This window comes from Trachypithecus francoisi, unplaced genomic scaffold (assembly GCF_009764315.1).
Source record: "Trachypithecus francoisi isolate TF-2019V2 unplaced genomic scaffold, Tfra_2.0 Lachesis_group1, whole genome shotgun sequence".
NCBI lineage: Eukaryota > Metazoa > Chordata > Mammalia > Primates > Cercopithecidae > Trachypithecus > Trachypithecus francoisi.
In genome coordinates, this window is record NW_022681454.1 from 100,096,758 (window position 1) to 100,119,272 (window position 22,515).

At 34.4% G+C, this 22,515-nt stretch overlaps 1 protein-coding gene across 1 annotated transcript in view; it reads right to left on the reverse strand.

The window, feature by feature from the left end:
* TACR3 (tachykinin receptor 3) overlaps positions 1-22,515 on the reverse strand; it is a 74,445-nt gene that overhangs the window by 38,965 nt on the left and 12,965 nt on the right. Inside the window, exons 2-3 of the mRNA XM_033214908.1 lie at positions 21,103-21,291; positions 19,106-19,256 (exon numbers count right to left, since the gene is read on the reverse strand). Coding sequence (XP_033070799.1) covers positions 19,106-19,256; positions 21,103-21,291 — 340 coding nt within the window. The remainder of the gene's footprint in view (positions 1-19,105; positions 19,257-21,102; positions 21,292-22,515) is intronic.

The following is a 22,515-nucleotide window of genomic DNA, read 5'->3' on the forward strand; positions in this document are numbered from 1 at the left end:
ATGTTCTCTCTCACTTATAAGGGACAGCTGGACATTGAGAACATATGGACACAGGAAGGAGAACAACACACAGCAGGGTCTGTTGGTGGGTGGGAGGTGAGGGGAGGGAACTTAGAGGATGGGTCAACAGGTGCAGCAAACCACCATGGCACACATATACCTAGGTAACAAACCTGCACATTCTGCACATGTATTCTGTTTTTTTTTTTTTTTTTTAGATGAAGTAAAGAAAAAAAAAAGAGAAATCTTGTCATTTTAAAAAGTGCACTGAAAGTTGGATGAAAGCTTATGCAGAAAGAATAAATCAATACATTGAAGAGCAAGGATCAATGTATTTCCAGAAAAGAGAATCTGTACAGAAAGGCAGAAGATCATTTTAGCATTAAATATAAAATCTAACAGTGCCCTGTAAATGTAACCACAATATTCATAATCAAAGGCGGCAAGATAACTCTAAGTGACATGGACAACAGAACTAGAGGGATATAATTTATAGAAGGAAGAATAAATTTGTTCTCTTAAAACTTACGTATTGAGTACACATTGTAAAAAAGATTAGAAAGTGCTAGTATGATGATATTATTATATTATTAATTATTTTCCTGACATCTTTTTATCCCTCTTTTACTGACATTAACTACAATGCAGTTCCTAGACCTTAGTGTTAGACTGGATTCCAAACTAGATTCCTCTGCTTTCTGGACACACCCTCTAAGCCTTAGTTATATCTTCAGATAGCTGAGTATAATAATATCTTTTAGTGTTGATGACACTACTAAATTAGATAATGTATTTGGCTAACAATGCTTAAATATGTGGTCTTATTATAATTAAAAGTAATTTACTAAATAAAGAAACATTGAGCATCTGACAGAAATGCATGTAGATTTTGTAATCTTAAGGGCTAAATGAATAAAGTAAGAGTCCCGTGGGGTAGCTTATTTACTGCAAATTAATTTTTTTATTTTATTATTTTAAATTTTATTTTTCTATAAGTTATTGGGGTACAGTTGGTGTTCGGTTGCATGAGTAAGTTCTTTAGTGGAGATTTGTGAGACCCTGGTGCACCCATCACCCAAGCAGTATACACTTCACCCTATTTATTGTCTCTTATCCCTCAACCCTCCCACTCTTCCCCACAAGTCCCCAAACTCCACTGTATCATTCTTAGGCCTTTGTGTCCTTATAGCTTAGCTCCCACATATCAGTGAGAACATACAATGTTTGGTTTTCCATTCATGAATTATTTCACTTAGAATGATAGTCTCTAACCTTATCCAGGTCATTGCAATTTAAATGAGCTGATTTCTATTTTCAGTTGAATCGTTTAAAAAATAGCCAGGTGTTTTCCTAAGCCTGTTGTCTTGGGGTTTAATTCCTCCATAGGTTTGTTGCCTTTGTTCTGTTTTATGACCACAAATATTCCCAACTTTAGTTAGTTCTTTTTTTTTAAAAAAAAGCAAGTCTTTCAAAATAGAAGCTGAAGAAAGTACATAAACATGAGTCAGAACCAATCGATCTATCACCATGTGAAATAAGCACCTAGAAATTCATCTTCTGCTCACAAAAGATCAGAAGCTTAGAGATTACACATAGTTACAAATACAAGCTGCTTATACATATAATGCAAAACTAAATAGGACTAAAAGGCAGGTGGCATTTACCCTTTTACTTTTGAGAGCACAAAAGCTACTGCGTAAGCTATTAGTCATTAATTTGTTTTTTTCCCAAAGGATATTTTATTAATCTGTTATTAACTAGTAACCTCTAATGAAGAGGAACAATGACATCAATGGAATTTTCTGCATTGCTCAAAAATCTTTCTTTTACTGAATTAGAAATAAAAACTTCAAATGAGATAAATGTAAATAGAAGCCAATAGTTCTGGCAAAATGATTTTTCTCTGCTCCTCTGACTTGGCCTCCAGGAGGTTGGGAGAATGAGATTGGGAGGAAGAAACATAAACAGTGAGAAGAAAAATGTGTGCTCACAATACCCAGTAGGTGGTGCAGCTATACTAGCTATTATTTTGCCATTTAAAGGGTGTAATAGAATGCTGTTCTCTTCATGAACATTTATAATCAGAGTACAGAATGCATTGATATGAATCTCTGTTTATAAATGGCCATCAGTTGTCATCTTCATCAGCATAAACTGTAAAGTACCTCTTGCTGCAATTAAGCTATTTCACCTTGTTGGATTTTCCTAAAGTGAATTCACCTTCTTCAACAATTGCTGGATGTTTGCACAGAAATTGCTTTCTATTTTCTGTCAATAGTGTCCTCATTTTCTTAGCAATTCATCTTAAAACAGAACTTTTTCACTTCCAGTCTCTCAATATCCATAGCTAATAGTAACCCAACTCTGGTGATTATTTTAAAAGGTTTTCACATTTATCCCTTTCCATTTCACCTTTAGTTTCTCCAGCTTCATCTTCCTTATTTGCTTATGCATCTCTCAAGTAAGATAACACCTTTTCTATCTAATCCAGAGCATTGTTGGGAGTGTAAAATAAAATAATGTGTAGGCTGTGCTACAAAAGGTTTTAGAGTTGGGAATTTTTTAAATCGAAGATTCTGAGCTAGTTTCATTCTCCATTGTGACTTGCTTGCTTCACCATGTGATGTGCTGGGTCTGCGCATACAAATATATTACATACATTATATGTGCACATATATATGCATATTTGTATGAGTAATGGAGACAAAACTACTACATATAAACATGACATTGTACTATAAGTATGATTTAATACTCTCAGTATCAATGATTTATCTCCCACTAAAAGATTTGCCTAAATGTAGATCAAAGCACATATATATTTTTTTTCTGACAACTAGATAGGGCTAAGGGTGGAAGAGGAAGGAATGAGGTGGAGCAATGACTGAGATTGAAGAGAAAGAAGTATAGGGACTGGAGTCTTATCAACTGAAAGAAGAACTTCCATTTTTGAGGGGAGAGGTCTCCATGCTAAACTGAACTTAGGTGTGCATCTTCCCACTCCTACCCCTGCGCAAAACATAACTTGCAGACAACTCAGAGCCTGATCATGAAGGATTCTTCTAAGCCTTCCCGTGCTTAATATAAAGTGGGTGGCTTTGGTGACTTGCTTAACATAAACGGTGTGACAGAAAACTTTGGCTCTAACCAAAATCAAGTGCACGGAACCCACTAAGAATTTTTTGTGAGCTGAGCCAACTAATATTTATGGCTTGAAATATAAACCCTTTTGTAAGATTTAAATAAAATCACTTGTGCACAATGCCTGGTACACATTAGATGTTGAGTAAATATTTGATGAATCTCAATCATTGATGTCTATAATTGGAAGAGAACTTAGAAGTAGTTCTGTCTTATTATTTTATGAATAAGTTAATGAGCCTAGAGAAAAATGATGATCTTACCAACATATTACTGAATCAGTACAAGTCTAGCACCCAGCAGTCCTGAATTTCAATTCTCTTTCTATTATACTATAAACTTTTCCTTTCTCTTGCTTTGTATCATCACTCTCCTTCCTAACACAGTCTCTCTCTTTCTCCCCCTCCCTCATCCTTCTTCCTCTCTCATATGCACACATAAAACTTTGTGCTCATTTGGCTTAAGAATCCAGATTTTCTCAAAAAATAAACAGTTAAATTTATGTGTGTTTACTAAGATTTAACAACAACAATGTATTTACTGTAGAGTTGTTTTCATTGCAATACAACCATTAATTACTCTCAGTATGATTTAGGTTAATTAAGGAGAATTTGCTAAGGGGGTTTATGTATTGTTTTAATTTAGTATGTAGCAAAAGACCTGTTGAATGTTAGAAAACAAACCCATCTGAACTAAAAAACACAAACTACTATGTATTGAGCTGATTTACAATTTTTAATCCATCAAAACACAGATTTTACCTTAGTGCATCTCACTTTGGTAGGTATGTGCAGACCCAGCTTACTCATGAGCTTATTTCTGAGAATGAAGTTTTAAGTTGATGCTGGTACTTAGACAAATTTTCATTGCTGATATTGGAAAATATTTTCTCTTTAGAAATGATGTTATACATTTTGGTTAGTTTACCATACAAAAACCTTTTTTCTCAGAATATGTAAATAATACAATAATATAATTCAATGGTACCGGTAATTAAATACATAAAGAAATACTTTATCTTATTTTTTGTTTCCTTCATGAGTAAAGTACAGAAATAATCAGTGTAATATGGAGATAAAGAACACATTCTCTAGAATCAGACTTTCTGGGTTCAAATCCTGACTCTATTGTTAAATAAAACAGGCAAGTTACTCAACCATTCTAATTATTTCTTTATCTGTAAAATGAAAATAACAGTGATGTCTTCCTTATGCAGTTATAAGGATTCAATGTCTAATCTATCTAAACCTAAATAAGGTGTATGGCACATAATAAGTACCAATCAATGCTAGCTGTGTTTCTAGACCTATCATAAGCATTATTTTTTATTAATAATCATAATTAGGTTTATATTTGTTTCATGAATAAGGCAAAGTAAGTGCAGATTGGATTTGCATATTTATGGACATTAGGAACCAGACACTTTGACATATATATTATCTAGATTAACCCTCATCAAAACATTGCAAGAAAAATATTATTTTAGTATTTTATAAATAAGAAAATGGAGAGTGAGATATTAAGATGTAGTAAACCAGTAACTGACAATGCAAGAATCAAACTATGCTGTCTGACCCTGTGGTTTATGTTTTTCCCCGTTATAAAATATTACAAAGATATGTATGTATATATGCTGTGTTATGTACAATGTCAGAAACGCAAGAAACTTAAAAAGGCTTTTTTTGGCAAAGGAAATCTTACTTGTGGCAAAATTCAGTTGAAATACTCCTAACCTTGTAATAAGAACAGAGAACAATATGCACTTCCCTAATGATTAGTGATGTAGAGTGGCTTTTTTTCACATATTTGTTGGCCATTTGCATACTTTGAGAATGTCTGTTCTTTTGCCCATTTTAAAATCAAGTTACTTGTTTTCTTGCTCTTTAGTTGTTTGAATTCCTTATGTATTTTGGATACTAACCTCTTATAAGATGTATGGTTTACAAATTTTTTCTCCTAATCCATTTGTTGTATCTTTACTCTATTGCAAGCTCGTCCAACTCGTGGCCCACAGCCACCATGTTGCCCAGGATGGCTTTGAATGTGGCCCAACACAAATTCATAAATTTTTGTAAAATGTTATGAGATTTTTTTTTTGCAATTTTTTTTTCTTTTAGCTTATTAGCTATCATTAGTGTTGGTATATTTTATGTGTGGCCCAAGACAATTCTTTTTTTTTCTAATGTGGCACAGGGAATACAAAAGATTGGACACCCCTGCTCTATTGATTGTTTTCGTTGCTGTGCAGAAGCTTTTTAGTCTGATGAAATCTTGTTTGTCTGTTTTTGCTTTTGTTGCCAGTGCTTTGAGGCTAAACCCCCAAAAAATCATTACTCAGACAAATGTCATAAAGCTTTTCCCCTATTTTTTCTTCTAGTAGTTTTATAGTTTCAAGGCTTACATTTAAGTCTTTAATCCATTTTAAGTTGATTTTTATATACTATGAGATAAGGGTTCAATTTTATTCTTCTGCATGTGTCCCCCAACACCATTTATTGAAGAAACTGTTCTTTTTCAATTACATGTTCTTGGTAACTTTGTTAAAATCAATTGATTGTAAATGTGTGAGTTCATTTCTGGGCTCACTGTTCTGTTTCATTGGTCTATGTGTGTTTTTATTAAAATTCCAGTACCATACCATTTTGATTACTATAGTTTTGTAATATATTTTAAAATAAGATAGTGTGATGCCTTTAGATTATTCTTTTGATACATGAAAAAATGTTCAACATTACTAATCATGAGGGAAATTCAAATTAAAACCTCAATGATATATTACCTCACACCTGTTAGAATGGCTATTTAAAAAATGGAAGGTAAGTACTGGGGAGAATGTGGAGAAAAGGGAACCCTTCTTTGTACACTGTTGTTGGGAATGTAAATTAGTACAGCCATTGTGTAAAGCAGTATGAAGTTTACTCAGAAAGCTGAAAATTAAACAAGTGTTATATGATTCATCAATCTCACCTCTGTATACATACCCGAAGGAACTGAGATCAGTATATCAAAAGATATCTGTAATTCCCAGTTTATTGCAACACTGTTCACAATAGTCAAGGTATGTAATCAACCAATGTATACATCAGTGGATGAATGGATAAAAAACGTGGCATATATACATAATGAAATACTATTCAGCCTTTAAAAAGAAGGAAATTCTGCCATTTGCAATAACATGGATGAAACTGAAGGACATTATGCTAAGTTACATAAGCCAGGCACAGAAGGACAAATACTTCATAATCTCACTTACATGTGTAATCTAAAAATGTCAAACTAGTAGAAGCAGAGAGTAGAATGGTGGTTACCAGAGGTGATGCTGGGAGGGAATGGGAGATGATGACTGAAGGGCACAAAATTTCAGTTAGATAGGTGATACAATAAGTTTTCAAGGTCTACTGAACAGCATGATGACTATATTATGTATTTTGAAATTGCTAAAAGAATAAATTTCAAATGTTCTCACAACAAAAAATGATAAATATGTGAGGTGATGGATATGTTAATTAGCTTGATTCAATCATCCTAAAATCTGGATATACATATTTATATACATAAATACATATATAATCACATTGTCCTCATAAGTGTATAAAATTATTATTTGTCTATTTTAAAAAGGAATAGAGAATACAATTATTATTTGTCAATTAAAAATGAATAAAAATAGAAAAAATGTTGCTTTTTAAACAAAATATTATTGTCAATTATAAAAAGGAAATATCAAATACTAAATAAAATGTGGTATATCTACAAGAGAATATTGTTCAGCCATAAAAAAGAATGAAATCCTGCCATTTGCAGCAACATGGATGGAACTGGAGGACATTATGCTAAGAGAAATAAGCCAGGCACAGAAAGACAAATATTGCATGTACTCACCCATATGTGGGAGCTATGTGAAAATTGATCTCATGGAAGTACAGAGTAGAATGGTGATTACCAGAGGCTGGGAAGGGTAGGATGGAGGGGGGTTAAGGAGAGGTTGATTAATGGATACATACATACAGGTAGATATAAGGAATACATTCCAGTGTTTAATAACAGTAGGGTGACTAGGGAAAAATATGCAACAGTAATTTATTGCAAATTTTAGAATAGCTGTAAGAAAGATTTGGAATGCTCCCAACACAAAGGTATAACTTTTGAGCTGATGGATATACTGATTAGATTACCATGCATTTTGTTCATGTATCAAAATATCACATGTACCCCAAAAATATATACAATAATTGTGTATCAACACAAAATTTCAAAAAGGCAAGTGAGTTTCTATGTTTGTTAAAATTAATGGCACTTTCTGATTGTATTCATGTCGTACTACATTATCACAATAAATGAGAGTAAACACTGGTTTTGTAATAACTACTGGATTTGTTTTATTGTTTTTATGCCTTTTTAGAGCAGTGCTGACCAATATGATAGCCACTTCTACATGTGGCTATTTAAATTTAACCTTACATAACTGGAATAAAATAAAGTAAAATAAAATAAACTTAGTCCTTTGTGGTAGCCATACTTCAAGTGTTAAATAGCTATATGCAGCTAGTGGCTACTGTGTTGGATAGTTCAGATATGGAACGTTTCTATCACTGAAAAACTTTTTATTGGACAGCACTTTTCTAGAGTAAATCAGGATGTCGAATGGAATGATAAACAGGAAATTTCAGTAGGGGAGAGATTGCCAGTCTGGCGTCAGAGTGAGACATCGTGAGGGAGGGAGGGAGAGAGAGAGAGAGAGAGGAGAGAGAGAGAGAGAGAGAGAGAGAGAGATTGCCTAAGGGTAGCTACCAATTATTTGCAGTTCAAAGTAGTAGAGATAACAGTTGTTTTGCATTCTGTAGGAATGAACTCTACTTGCACTGTCAGTTTGGGCAACATTCACTTCCCAGAGCTTCAGTTTCTTGATTTGTTAAATGAGGGATAACAATTTCTACCAGGCCTCACTCCCAGGAGTTTTGTGAGGATGAGTACAACAATATGTGTCAAAGCTCTATATAATGGTTGTATAAAATCTGTAATTGACATAATTCTCAATTGTGTGTGTGCCTCTGTGTATGTTTCATGAAGTATTGATAATGATGGCAATTGTTATAGATTTCATATGCTGAGTTTCATTTTCCTGCTAGAAATTCATGATGCTTGAACCTGATTCCATCTCTCCCGAACTTGTACTTGCAGAATGAATAGTATTAACAGATAATCCATAGAGAAACTTTTTCAAATGATTGCCAAGCACTGAAATGCTTTAGATATTTCATCCTAAATGTGTGTATTTTCTTATCTTTTTGAAAAGGAATAACCATCTCCACTTCTTCAGTACTACTAGAAAACTACAAAAAAAAAATTTAGAAAACGGGTGCAGCACACCAACATGGCACAAGTATACATATGTAACAAACCTACATGTTATGCACGTGTACCCTAGAACTTAAAGTATAATAATAAAAAAAATTAAAAAAAAAACTTTTCTAGGCTTTTCAAAATGTTTCACATTTACTGCCACACATAGAGAGCAGGAGGAATATTTAATCAAAGGGTTTAAAGCATGTGGTATTGGCAATCAATGTACAACTCAGATGTAGAAGGCTCTCCTGATTGCAAGTTGTACCGTGAGATGGGGTAAAGTTACTAGAATTAGCAAAGAGCTATTAGTTTTCTTTAAGCTTCATTGTTTCAGTTAGAAACACTAGTTGAATTGTATATATGGTAATATTATACAAGCCCATCAGAAGCTTCAGATGTTTTCTGACTTTGTTTTGTTTTTGGCTATTTTTCTTTTAAACAAAAGCTTTTAAAGAACCAGTTGCATACATTTTCATCATGCACTGCTGGGTTAAAATATTTATATACTTTCAGAATGATATGAGATAGATATATTCTAATGATATTCATTGATTCATTAGTCAAAATAAAAACTTTTCTCAAAATATCTGAATGAAAAATAATTGGTAAATAATCATGGATTTCTATATACAATTCTTACAATATTTTTCTCTTTTGGGAAGATATTTCATAATACATAACAGAAATTTAAAATGTTTTTCTAGTTCTTGACTTTCATTTCCCTAGAAAACTTACTATTAAAATGTTAGTTTTATACCAATATGATAACATGTCTTTTTAAAAGAAAGAATACATTAGTTTTTAAATGGAGATATTATGGTTTTATGATTAATAATAATAAGAATAACAATCATTATTATGACAAATTATGAAGGAAAGATGTATGGAAATAAGTGGAAATGTGTCCCGAAAATGTAGAAATGAGAGAGGGACATAAAAATAGGTAAATCACAAGTATATTATATATGAGCTTGAACACCTCCATGATGTATTAACATTGGAAGTCTAAGTCATATGGGTAATTTCAAGTTTTTTTTATTACAACAAAGTACATAAAGATAAATAAATTGGTATGGAAAAAGAGTCAGACAAAAGTTCCAGTCTTTTCACAAAGCCAGCATTTTAGCAGTTTTTCAATTACCCTGAACATTTACTGCTGATACTGCACAGCCAGCTGTCTCTTAGAAAAATGTGAAATGTGTACACATTGTGTTATATTGATCACTAAGCAGGGTAGTTAAGGAAGACAACTGTTAAGCAGAAGTTCAGATTAATAGCATAAAATATGATGTAAATACTAAAACACAGAGAAGGAAATGTGCTATCAAATTCTTGGTTCAACTTGCTATAATGGATATTCTCCAAGAGTAAGAGATTTAGTTTACAGGCTTAATCTGAGAAGGAAAAATGGAAAATGACTCCATTTCCTCTGTGGCTGTTGCTGTTGTTGTCACTGTGGTGAATATAGCCACAGGAAATTTGACATTTATATTTCTTGTTATAATTAATGCACAGAAAACCAGAGAAAACCTTAGGACACTTAGAAACTGATTTTATCTTTAATGTAATTATCTTGACTATAAATCTTGACAAAATCTATAGCCATCTGAACAAATTCTTAATTAAAAGAAAAAAAGGAGAATCAGACATTAATGTCTGGAAATGAGTTCTGCATCCGATTTGAGATTCTTTATATTGGAAAAGATACAAAATGATAGGAGAAAAGGCAAACATCCACATGAACTAAATGCCTCTTGTGTGAAAGATACAGTGCTAGGCACTAGAACCACAATTTTAATTCCAAAAGTTCCCTACACACAACCTTATTTAAACCTCCACAATTTTCAGCAAACAGGGCATAATAAAGTTAAATACGTGTGATCAAGATTATTCCTAGACAGGGCAAAAACACGAATACAAGGATCTTTCACATCCAAGACCCTGTTCTTTCTAGTTAGCTGTGGGGCCGAGGCACTGCATGCACAGCCTGTCATGCACATGGCACGGAGCTCTTGGCTTTGCTAGTTCCTAATTCAGTTATTTAATAGTCTGTCTGTATCTACAGAATTACTTTCATGACCAAGAATTGATATTTTTGTTATTGATCAAATTTGAACATACTAGTACTGAGGGCAAAGCTTTGCAGCATGTTCTTAGAAACTTTCCTTCAGGTGGAGATAATTCTCTTTATCAACACATGCAGAGGTTTGGCATTGAACCAATACTAATGCAACTTGAAACCAGTTCATTTTTCTTTACCTGATTCACAATGCTAACAGAAGACTAGAAAACATCTTTTCTGAATTCAGATGAACTTTGTCTATTCCATTTCCACAGTAGGAATTTGTAATAAATTATCTTTGATGAATGAAGGTGGATCTGATATAGTATAACTATTCACATTGTTTCCATTCCCTATATAGACACCACTTCTTTTTTCTTATTGATGCATTTTATAATTGTAATCATTTAAATATTATGTTTTATGTCCAATTCATATAACTCTTGATTAGTATAATTTATTCTCTTTCCATCTTGCTAATTAACCATTGGTCTTGTAGCATTTATGTTGTATAAGGCCAATGTTATAGATAGTTACTCAAAGATGCCAATAGGGATTCATTTGTTTCCCTCACACATATATTTTGGGATGTATTTTGTCATTGCCAAGGATTTTAAAATTATTTATAGGAGAATGTGACTACATTTTCTTCCAACCTGAGATGGAAAGACGTAAGTAGTCTTTATTTATGAAAATACTATGTAGAAGAGATGGATAGCAAATATTTTCTGTTTCCAAAGTGAATGAGTTCAAATTGTAGTCATATGAATTTAGTGAGCTATAAATAAGATGCTAACTCTAAGAAGCATTACAAATGACTTTGAGAAGATATCTATAGTTTTCTTATTTAGGAAACAGTATGATATTGGCAAGACTAAGACAATTAAATAGTATATTTAATTTCTTTTACCAAATGTCCTAAATATGAAACCTGTTAGCTCCTCTACTCATTTCCTCCTTACACAGTCTTTGATTTTAGTACAGAATAAGAGCAAGGCAAGGGATTCATTAAATTTTAGATTCTTATCAGATCTATCAATCTGGAAGTTTTTTAAAGCTATAAGTGTATTTTAAGTCAGTTTGTGAGTTGAACACTAGATATTTAAAATTCAACTTTTCATATACCAATGTATGGTGTATTAAGTAAAGACATAAAGTTTCAAATTTTGTTGTATAATTGTTATAATTTTAAACAGGTAGTTTCAATAATGATTTTCATACATGGCATTTTAGCCAATGTTTTAAAAGGTAGTCAAAATCTTTGACTACCTACTAATAAGTAGAATAAAGTTGACAAGGATCAGTTTCCTTTTCTAGATACTAAATTATTCTCAAATTGGAATGTAAGCATTAATATAACTTTCTCAGCAAACAGGATAATGTTAAGAAAGCATTCTCTCTTACAATTTATAGAAGTATTGTAATTTCAATTTCCAACTTGAATATCATAGTAATGTATTGACTAGTACACATTTCTTGAAGGAGAGCTTTGACAAGATTAGTAACCAATTATCATTGAAAAAATTGAACTAAACAGCCTAGGCTTTCAAAATATGCTATATTTTGAAATTAGTTGAATATACTTTTCTTTAAAGTATAGGGATTCTTAAGTTAAATGCTCAGCTACATTTAAGAGGTTCAACACTCTAATTTCAATGGTGAGGAAATATTTTTAAAAGTATTAACTTATTTCTCAAGGGTAATATTTAATCTTTTTACCTAGTGCTAGTTAAAACCAGTGTCGTTATTTTTAAACTGTTGCTAGTTAGGCAGGGCATAATAAAAATTGAGTGGGAGTAGTTAATCCAAAATTATCTAAAAGTTTTATATTACTTCAAAGTTTAAATATGCTAGGTTCTATATAACATAAAAAAGTGAAATATTTCAACTGGCTATACTTCAAGGAATATAATTCACAAGGTTTGAAATTGACCACAATTCCTAAAAATAGTGGGAGAAAGAAAAATGGAAGCAATGCTCTTCAATATTTATAAAGGTCTGCTCGTGACTAGCCTAAAATTTTTTCGGCTCTTATGTATTCTTGTACGTGAGTAATTGGGAGTTCAATCAGCATCTGCTAGTCTTTCATTGTTTTTTATTTATTTGTGTGGGTACATAGTAGATGTATGCATTTATGAGTTACATGAGATATTTTGATACAGGCATGCAACGTATAATAATCACATCAGGATGGGGTATCCATCACTTCAAGCAGTTATCCTTTATATTACAATTGAATGATACTCTTTTAGTAATTTTAAATATATGATTAAATTATTGATGACTATAGTCATTCTATTGTGCTATATAATATGGGAACTTATTCATTCTTTGAACTATATTTTTGTACCCAATAACACTCCTCACTTCACTCCTACTTTCCCACTATGCTTCCAACCTCTGGAACCTTCCTTCTACTCTCTAGCTCCATGAGCTCAATTATTTTCATTTCTAGCTCCCACACATAAGTGAGACCATACAAATTTCATCTTTCTGTGCCTGGTTTATTTCACTTAACATAATGATCTCCAGTTCCATCCACGTTGTTACAAGTGAAAGAATCTCATTCTTTTATGGCTGAAAAGTACTCCATTGTGTATATGTACCACATTTTGTTTATCCATTCGTCTGTTGATGGACATTTAGGTTGCTTCTAAGTCTTGGCTATTGTGAATAATGTTGCAATAAACATGGCAATGGATATGTCTCTTTGACATGCTGATTTCCTTCCTTTTGGTTATGTACCTAGGAGTGGGATTGCTGGATCATATGATAGTGCTATTTCTATTTTTATTTGAGAAACCTCCAAACTGTTCTCCATAGTGTTTGTGTTAATTTACATTCTCATCAACAGTAAAAGAGTTCCCTTTTCTTCACATCCTTGCCAGGATTTGTGATTGCCTGACTTTTGAATAAAGCCATTTTAGTTGGGGTAAAACGATGTCTCATTGTAGTTTGGAACTGCATTTCTTTGATGATCAGTGACGCTGAGCATCTTTTCTATGCTTGTTTGCCATTTGTATGTCTTCTTTTGAGAAATGTCTATTCAGATCCTTTGCCCAATTTTAATTGGAATATTAGATTTTTTTTCCTACAGAGTTGTTTGAGTTGCTGATATATTCTGGTTATTAACTCTGTTAGATGGAGAGATTGCAAATATCTTCTCCCATTCTGTGGGTTATCTCTTCACTTTGCTGATTGCTTCCTTTGCTGCACAGAAGCTTTTTAACTTGATGTGATCTCCTTTTGTCTATTTTGGTTTTGGTTGCCTGTGCTTGTGGGGTGTTACTCAAGAACTTTTTGCCTTGCTCAATGTCCTGGATCATTTACCCAATGTTTTTATGTAGTAGTTTCATAGTTTAGATTTGATTTTTGTATAAATTACATAGCCCCTTTGAGGCTATTTTCTAGAAGCTGTGGGTATGCTTCATTATTTTCTTTCTTTCTTTCTTTCTTTCTTTCTTTCTTTCTTTCTTTCTTTCTTTCTTTTCTTTCTTTCTTTCTTTCTTTCTTTCTTTTCTTTCTTTCTTTTTCTTTTTTCTTTTGAGACAGAGTCTTGCTCTGTCACCCAGGCTAGAGTGCAGTGGGGCCATCTCTGCTCACTGCTAGCTCCGCCTCCTGGGTTCATGCCATTCTCCTGCCTCAGCCTCCTGAGTAGCTGGGACTACAGGCACCCGCCACCACTCCCAGCTAATTTTTTGTATTTTTAGTAGAGATGGGGTTTCACCATGTTAGCCAGGATGGTCTCAATCTCCTGACCTCATGATCTGCCCACCTTGGCCTCCCAAAGTTCTCGGATTACAGGCTTGAGCCACTGTGCCAGGCCTTGTTTTTCTTTTGTTTTCTCTTACTGTACATTTTCAAATAGCCTGCCTTCAAGGTCACTAATTCTTTCTTCTGTTTGATCAATTCTGCTATTAAAAGACTAATGCATTCCTTAGTATATAAATTCTATTTTTCAACTCCAGCAACTTTTCTTGATTCTTTTTAATTATTTCAATCTCTTTGTTAAATTTATTTGATAGAATTCTGAATTCCTTCTTTGTGCTCTCTTGAATTTCTTTGAGTTTCCTTAAAACTGCAGTTTGGAATTCTCTGTCTGAAAGGTCATATATCTTTGTTTCTCCAGAAATGGTCGTTGGTGCCTTGTTTAGTTCATTGCATGAGGTCATGTTTCCTGGATGGTCTTGATGGTCATGTATGTTTGTCTGTGTCTGGGCATTGAAGAGTTTGTAATTTATTGTAGTCTTTGCAGTCTAGCCCCATTTGGACTCATCTTTCTTGGGAAGGATTTCTAGATATTCAAAAAGACTTGGGTGTTGTGATCTAGGTCATATCTGCATTAGGGTGTACCACATACCTAGTAGGGCTGTGGTTCTTGCAGACTCACAGAGATACTGCCTTGTTGGTCTTGGATAAGATCCAGAGGAATTCTCTGGATTTCTAGACAGAGACTCTTGTTCTCTTCCTTCACTGGAGCTCGTTGGGGTGACACAAGCAGCCTGTGGTCACCACCACTGGAACTGCACTGGGTCACACATTAAGCAAACACAGCACTGGGGTTCACCCAAAGCCTGTTTTAATCACCACCTGGCTACCATCTATGCTTGTAGGCTGGCATACTACAATGAGCAGGTGTCGAAGCCAGCCAGGCTTGTGTCTTTCCCTTCAGGGTGGTAAGTTCTCCCAGGTAGATCCAGAGGTGTTCTGGTGGGTCCAGAGTTCCTCCTAGGTGGGTCTAGAGGTGCTAGCTGGGAGTCAGGGACTAGAGTAAAAAATCTGAGAAGTTTATATTGTGTTCTATTGTACTGTGGGTGAGCTGACATTCAAACCACAAGAATCAGTTGTTTCCCTTCTTCCCTCTTCATTTCAAAGGCAGAGGACCCTTCCTGTGGCCACGACTGCCACAGGCCCAAGGGAGTACTGCCAGACTACCACCTATGTTCACTTAAGGCCCAGGGTGTTTTAAGTCAGCTTGTGGTGAATGCTGTCTGGCCTGGGATTCACCCTTCAGGGCAGTGGGCTGCCGTCTGGTCCAGGTAGGTCCAAAAATGTTGTCCAAGTGTCAAGGTCTGTAATCGGAGACCCTAAGAGCCCACTTTGTGCTCTACCTCCTTGTGGCTGAGCTGTTACTTAACATGGAAGACAAAGTCCCCTTTACTTTTCCCTTAGCTTTTCTCAAGCAGAGGGTGTTTTTCACTGTAGCCACCACAGCTAGGAATGTGCTGAGTCTCACTTGAAGCTAGCAATTCTCAGGCTCACACAAGGCCCATGGTGTACTACCTGGGTATTGCCACTGGTTATTCAAGCTCCCAAAGGCTTTTTAGTCAGTCAGTGATGGGTCTTGCTGTGACTGGGTCCTTCCCTTGACGGCAGTGAGTTCCCTTCTAGTCCAGGTTGTGTCTAGAAATGTCATGCTGGACCTAGAATCTGGAAAGGGATCCTCATAACTCTGACTGGTGCCCTATCTTATTGTGGCTGAGCTAGTATCCAAGATGCAAAACGAAGTCTTCTTTACTCTTTCATCTCCTTTCCCAAGTGGAAGGAGCCAGTCCCTTTTGAACCCATGAGCCCTGCTGCCTGGGATTGTGGGGAGGTGGTACGTGCACTCCCTTAGTCAGCCCCACTGATGTCTCAGTAGGTTGTGCACCACCCAAGTCCACTGGTTGTGAGTCCAGCACAGCACTATGACTCACGTAGGAGTTGCAGTCTTGGTGGCCTATACTGCATTTAAAGTTTATTTGGAGCCCCAGAGGACTTTAGCCCACATTGGTGACGCGTGGAGGAACTCAACTTCTGACCCATGGGATGGGTGACTCCTGTCTGGCTAGGGCTGGATTAAATATTCCCTCTATGCACAGGCATCAGCTAGATTCAGATCAGTTTTGCTTTCTCCTGTGACATGGCAGCACTGAATTCCAAGCAATGTCTAACAATTGTTGTGTGCTCTCTCTCCCAAGGGCACAGATTCTCTCTCCATGCCACATGGCTGCTGCTGGGGATGGGATGGGGGTGTCACTGGCAATTCAAGACTGTCTTTACTACACTCTTCAGTGTCTCTTTCAGCTATATGACGTTAAAATCAGATACTGTGAGAGCTCTCATGATTTTTGGTTCTTATGAAATGATTATTTTTTGTGTGTGTAGATAGTTGTTACATTGGTGTCCTTCTGGAGTGATGATCAGTGGAGGCTTCTATTTGACCATCCTACTCCACCCTGTGTAGTCTTTTATAATTAAGAGTCTGGCTCAGAGTAGTGTATAGAATGGTTTTTCCCAATAGTCATGATTAGTTTGCACTCATGTAGCCATGAGCCTTTTTTTTAATGTCTCATGTCCAATCTGTAATATCAAAGGTGTATTATCTAGGAGACTACATATGAATAAACGGCCCATCCAGGGTAAAACTTCTGTGTTTTAAGTAATCATATGAATCCAAAATAAGTAATAGCTGTATTCTAAACAATTCCAGACCAATATTTTGATTTTAGATAAAAAGAAAAAAATTAAGAGAAGAGCCAGCTATATTTTAAAATTTTATTATTTTCAGCAATATGCGTATTAGTGCCTAGATATCAATGGTCATACCAATACTGATGTAAAAGAAATCCAAGGACAAAGAGATTTATTTGAGAAGTCCATGACATAAAGGGCCATTTCGTATTATTTTAACCTAGAATACAAACCAAGAGGAAGACATATATACTGGAACTTTAAAATGTCTTACTTTTTTGAAATATTCTAGAAGAGTTACACTCCCAGTCTGAATTAGTATTTCTACTTTGAAATTGTGGAGTAATGAAATCAAAAGGAAATGTTTTGCCTTACTCTCACCATTTATATAGAGACAAAATTTTTTAAAAAATCCATCTTCCTTTGTGTTCCCTCTGGGACACTGAATTCAAAAATAAAAGAAACACTCAGATTAAATTTTTATCTCTTTCTAGAAAAACATTACATGCATATGAAAAAAAACTATAATCTACAATTACTGGGTTTATTTTAATTTGTTTAGGAGTGCATAGTGAAATGTTTAAAAAAATCTGAACTAATATGAAAGAAATAAAAGACAGAAACTAAGCAGGCACTATAGAGAAATTATTCTGAAATACCCAGAACATAACACCAGTTATTCACTGTGATGATACCTAAGATATAGCTCTAAGAAATTATACCAAGAAGAGAGTATCTTTCAATGTGAGCAAGATGTTATATAAGGCAGGTTGAAATTACAAAGGGGAAAGAGATACTGTTCATGTAAGAGGGCCATGTTTTTGAAACTCTCCTCACTTTAGGATTCCTTTGTAGGTGCCAGAGGCCATTTGGTTGTTCATGCACATTATTTTTAAGAAAAGCTTTTTGAAAGAAAAATAAAATTGTATTACATACATAGTAGATACATTTTTGTACAACCTGAAATGAGTAAATTGATCTAGAAAAGCTCATTCGTACTTTTTGTTTTCAAATACTAGAAATCATTGTAAATGTTAACCAAACATAAATATGGTCTAGTATTATTTGTCAATATCAGAGAAAACGCACTATTAAAATGCAATCCATTTTGTACATTGCATTTTTAAAACCTGATTGATCATTGTTAAGTGAGTTTTTGTAGCTAAGTGTTTTTAAGATTGTTGAGTGTTTTTTAAAGGAAATGTTCATGTGTTGCTAGTAGTACTATGTAAATAAATTAGTCATAAATGGAACAAATAATAATGATTGGCATAATTAGTAGGACTCATTTATCTTTGATAAAACCTCTCCAAGATGCATTAGGTACACACCAACTGTGGAGAAAAGGATGGAATGTGTTTCCTTTTAACTCCACAAATTTATGAAAAATCTAACTTATTTAGTTGCATAATGGTAGTAGAAAAAATCTTAATAAAAATAATCATAGTAAAATATAGACATAATATTTTTAGAGATGTTTTTGTTTCATGTAAATTAGAAACAACCTTTTTCATGTCACTCAATAAATTGTAGAATAGTATTAATACAATCCTTATCCTTTAATCATACATATATATAAAATGTCTTATCAGGAGAAAGAACACACAGAGAAAGCGAGAGAAATAAAGAGAGACAAGAGGGGATGGAGGAAAATTAGATATCTATTAGAAAATTATTGGACTTTCTAGAAGAGATGTCATTCCTGGAATAAAAGAAGCTTTGAGTAGATTATAGAATACATCAGAGGCATTCTTTTCAATAAATGACAAAGAAAGACAGAGTTGCAAAAATACAATCAACTGGAATAGTGAAATTTGGTAAAATTTTAGCAATTTCAGCAGAGTAAGAATACTTTACAAAAGATACTTTTTAAGAAGTATTTCTGTAATGAAGTAACTATTATATAGCAAACTGATGTAGTATGTAGACAGTGACTTATACAAAACCAAAAGAAAAAAAGAAAAGAAAAAAATCAAAACAAAGACATTAAAAATAGGAATAGAGCATCAGATCATATTGTATTAACATGCCATGACTAGATTGTTTTTCTTTCTGATGTACCATATCCTATGCAAATGCTAGGTAAACAACATGGACCAGTACCTTTCTTTTGGCCTTTAGCTGCTCATGATACTTGTCACAGGTATCTCCTGGGATTTCTCCTCCCCAGAGAGTAATTCCAACAATGGTGTATGTGATGCCCATGATGAGCAATGGGAAACAGTACACCAGTATAATGACGATAATGTGGTAACTACAAAAAATAAGAAACACACACGCTGAAAACTTATTGGAATGAAATAGTGGGGACTGCATTTGCTTAGTTTTAAATCATAATTAAAACTACCAAGAGTTATTTCTACATTATTTCTATACAGTCATCTCAAAATTCCATCAAAATATCATGCTATTGTCACTTATATTTATGTTTCAAATGCTGCCAGTTGATGTTTGTCAATCTTTACTTGGTATATGAAAACTATAGCTGGGTTGAAGGGCTCAGTTAAACACATGTTCTCCTTGCCTAGAGGTTGAGGATGAACGACTTTCACTGCTTTGTATTCTGCTTGGTAATTGTTTAGCTAAACTAATTAAATGTGTCATTGGAGGAAAAGGGAAGGGATAGAATAAACAAATCAACTGGCATATATTTTCTCCTATATAGGACTATCTTCTATATTGCTGCAACATCAGACATACGTAAATTGTTTTTCATTCAAATGGGAGGAAAAAATTAAGTGATACTCTGAGCCATAATGAATCCACAAGTTACTACAATTTTTAAAAATCAGGTAAAGACATTTACATGCAATTTTCCAGAGCCACGGTCCATTTGATTGCATTATTAACTTGGTAAAAACAAAACAAAACAAAACAAAACATGTTGACATAGTAGTCAAGCCAGAAGTATGCTGCTGTAAATTATCAAATTAAATTCTGGTATTTAGTAGCTTTCAATCAAAATTATAAGAATTCAATTAGAGATGAAAAGGAGAGTAAGCCATATTACAATAGCCCAAATATAATTTTACAATCTTTTGTGTGGATTTCACTGTCTTGGAAAGCTTTAAAGTAATTTAGAAGTTTGTTATAACAGTCTTCTCCATACCAGTGGATTTTCTTTGTAAAGTGATTCTTAAATATCCTTGTCTTTCCGTTTCTCAGTAGATTACTAAGTATTGATTTAAAGTCAATGAGGAAGTAATTCAGTCAACAAATAATTTGCAGATGATAACATTATCATACAATTAAGATGTATTAATAATAATGAGTAGCATATAGTACTCAGTTTAATATGCACTGCCTGATTTTCCTTAAATAAGTGCTTCTTAATATTTTTGTTCAAAAATCTGAACTTTGGGTAGAGCAAAGGTAGATAAAATGACTGCTTTAAAAGACAACCATTATTTGCACCATTTGCTATTTTTAAAGGGACAAATTGATGAGTAAAATAGAAAAATAAGCATTTTATTGAAATAAAATTTAAATGACTATAATTTAAAAATAAAATGCAAACAATTACACAATTACATTATTATTCCTTTTTGCTTGATTTGAGGTGGGTATAAAATATGAACCAAATTTTACCATATATTATAATATTAATATTTCCTTTTCAATCTAGTGTTGAGGGTTTTTAACGCTTTTTGCTTGCAAGCAAAAGAACATAAACCAAATCAAACCAAAATAAAATTAGATAACTTACTAGAGTGCTTCTTCCATACAACTAAGCTCCCTAAAAGAGCAATCAACACATCTGGGCTTTGATTTCTTTCTTCTCACTCATTTCTCAATCAATAACACAATGCTTTTCTTTGCACATTGCTTTTATCTTTTATCACTTCCATCAGGAAACTCTCCAGTACCATCCCACATAGACATTCTCATATTTCCAATGAAAAACCTTAGTAACTTACACAAACTTATTGACCACATACAAATAATACTATATTACAGTATTTTTATATATTTCCTTTTCCAAAAAATGTATGAACCCTGGGGGAAATGTCTGTCTTATTTGTTTAATTGTTGCTCCTAATCTGTAATTTCCTAAGTGATTGATAAACTGAATTGAAAATCATAATAGAGAATTAACTTACGTGAAATGTTGTTTGGGACCTTCTGGCCATTGCACAAAGCAGAGAGTACGGCCGGGCATGACTTTGGTTTTGGAATAAAGACATTGAGGGAAGGCAAGCAGAAATGCTAGAATCCAAATACTTCCAATGACAATCTTGGTTGCTGTGGCAGACAGTCTGGGTTTCAGGGGATCAATAATAGCCATATACCTATATAAAAACAAACAAAACCATTTTGTTGGTTTTCTTTGTAACAGTTTGAAACGGAGTTTCAAAGGTATTTCAAAGGTGTTTCAATAGTTACAGTCATTGCTCTTTTGGGAAACCAGTTGATAAGGACTGCTTGAGTAGAGGCAGCATAGAATGGTAATCATGGCATAGTCTAGGAATCAGGCAGATCTAGGTTCAATTTCTATTCTGACACTTGTTTAAACTTTTTGAACCTCAGCTTTATTATTTTTAAAATCGAAATAAGAAGACCCATCTCTTGAGGTAAAGTGAGGATCAAGAGATACAAGTCAGTGGTGCCCAGCCTTTTTGGTACCAAGGATTGGTTTTATGGAACATAGTTTTTTCCATGAACTGGCAGTGGGTGAAGGAGCGATGGTTTGGGGATGATTCAAGGGCATTACATTTATTGCACACTTTATTTCTGTTGTGATTCCATTATAATATATAATAAAATAATTATACAACTCACCATAATGTAGAATCAGTGGGAGCCCTGAGCTTGTTTTCTTGCAACTAGACGGTCCCATCTGTTGTTGATGGGAGACAGTGACAGGTCATCAGACATTAAGTTCTCATAAGGAACACTCAATTTAGATCCTTTGCACATACAGTTCATAATAGGGCTCGCTTTCTATGAGAATCTAGTGCCGCTGACCTGACAGGAGGCAGAGCTCAGGCAGTAAGGCGAACACTGGGGAATGGCAGTAAATATAGATGAAGCTCCCTAGCTCACCAGCCACCACTCACCTCCTGCTGTGCAGCCTGGTTCCTAATGGGCCAGGAACTGGTACTGGTCCCTGAACCAGGGAACTGGGGACCTCTGATGTAAGTGAAAGATATTAATGATTTGGTGTTGTGCCTAACACATTAGAATTCATAAATGTCTGTTGAATGGAATTGGAAAGGCACTTAACAAGGGCTTACAAATACTGGTTTCACAGCTCAAAACTTTCATGTCTCCTCTGTATGTTTAACTTTAAAAAATATAATTCTGGGCCGGGCGCGGTGGCTCAAGCCTGTAATCCCAGCACTTTGGGAGGCCGAGACGGGCGGATCACGAGGTCAGGAGATCGAGACCATCCTGGCTAACACGGTGAAACCCCGTCTCTACTAAAAAATACAAAAAAATTAGCCGGGCGAGGTGGCGGGCGCCTGTAGTCCCAGCTACTCGGGAGGCTGAGGCAGGAGAATGGCGTGAACCCG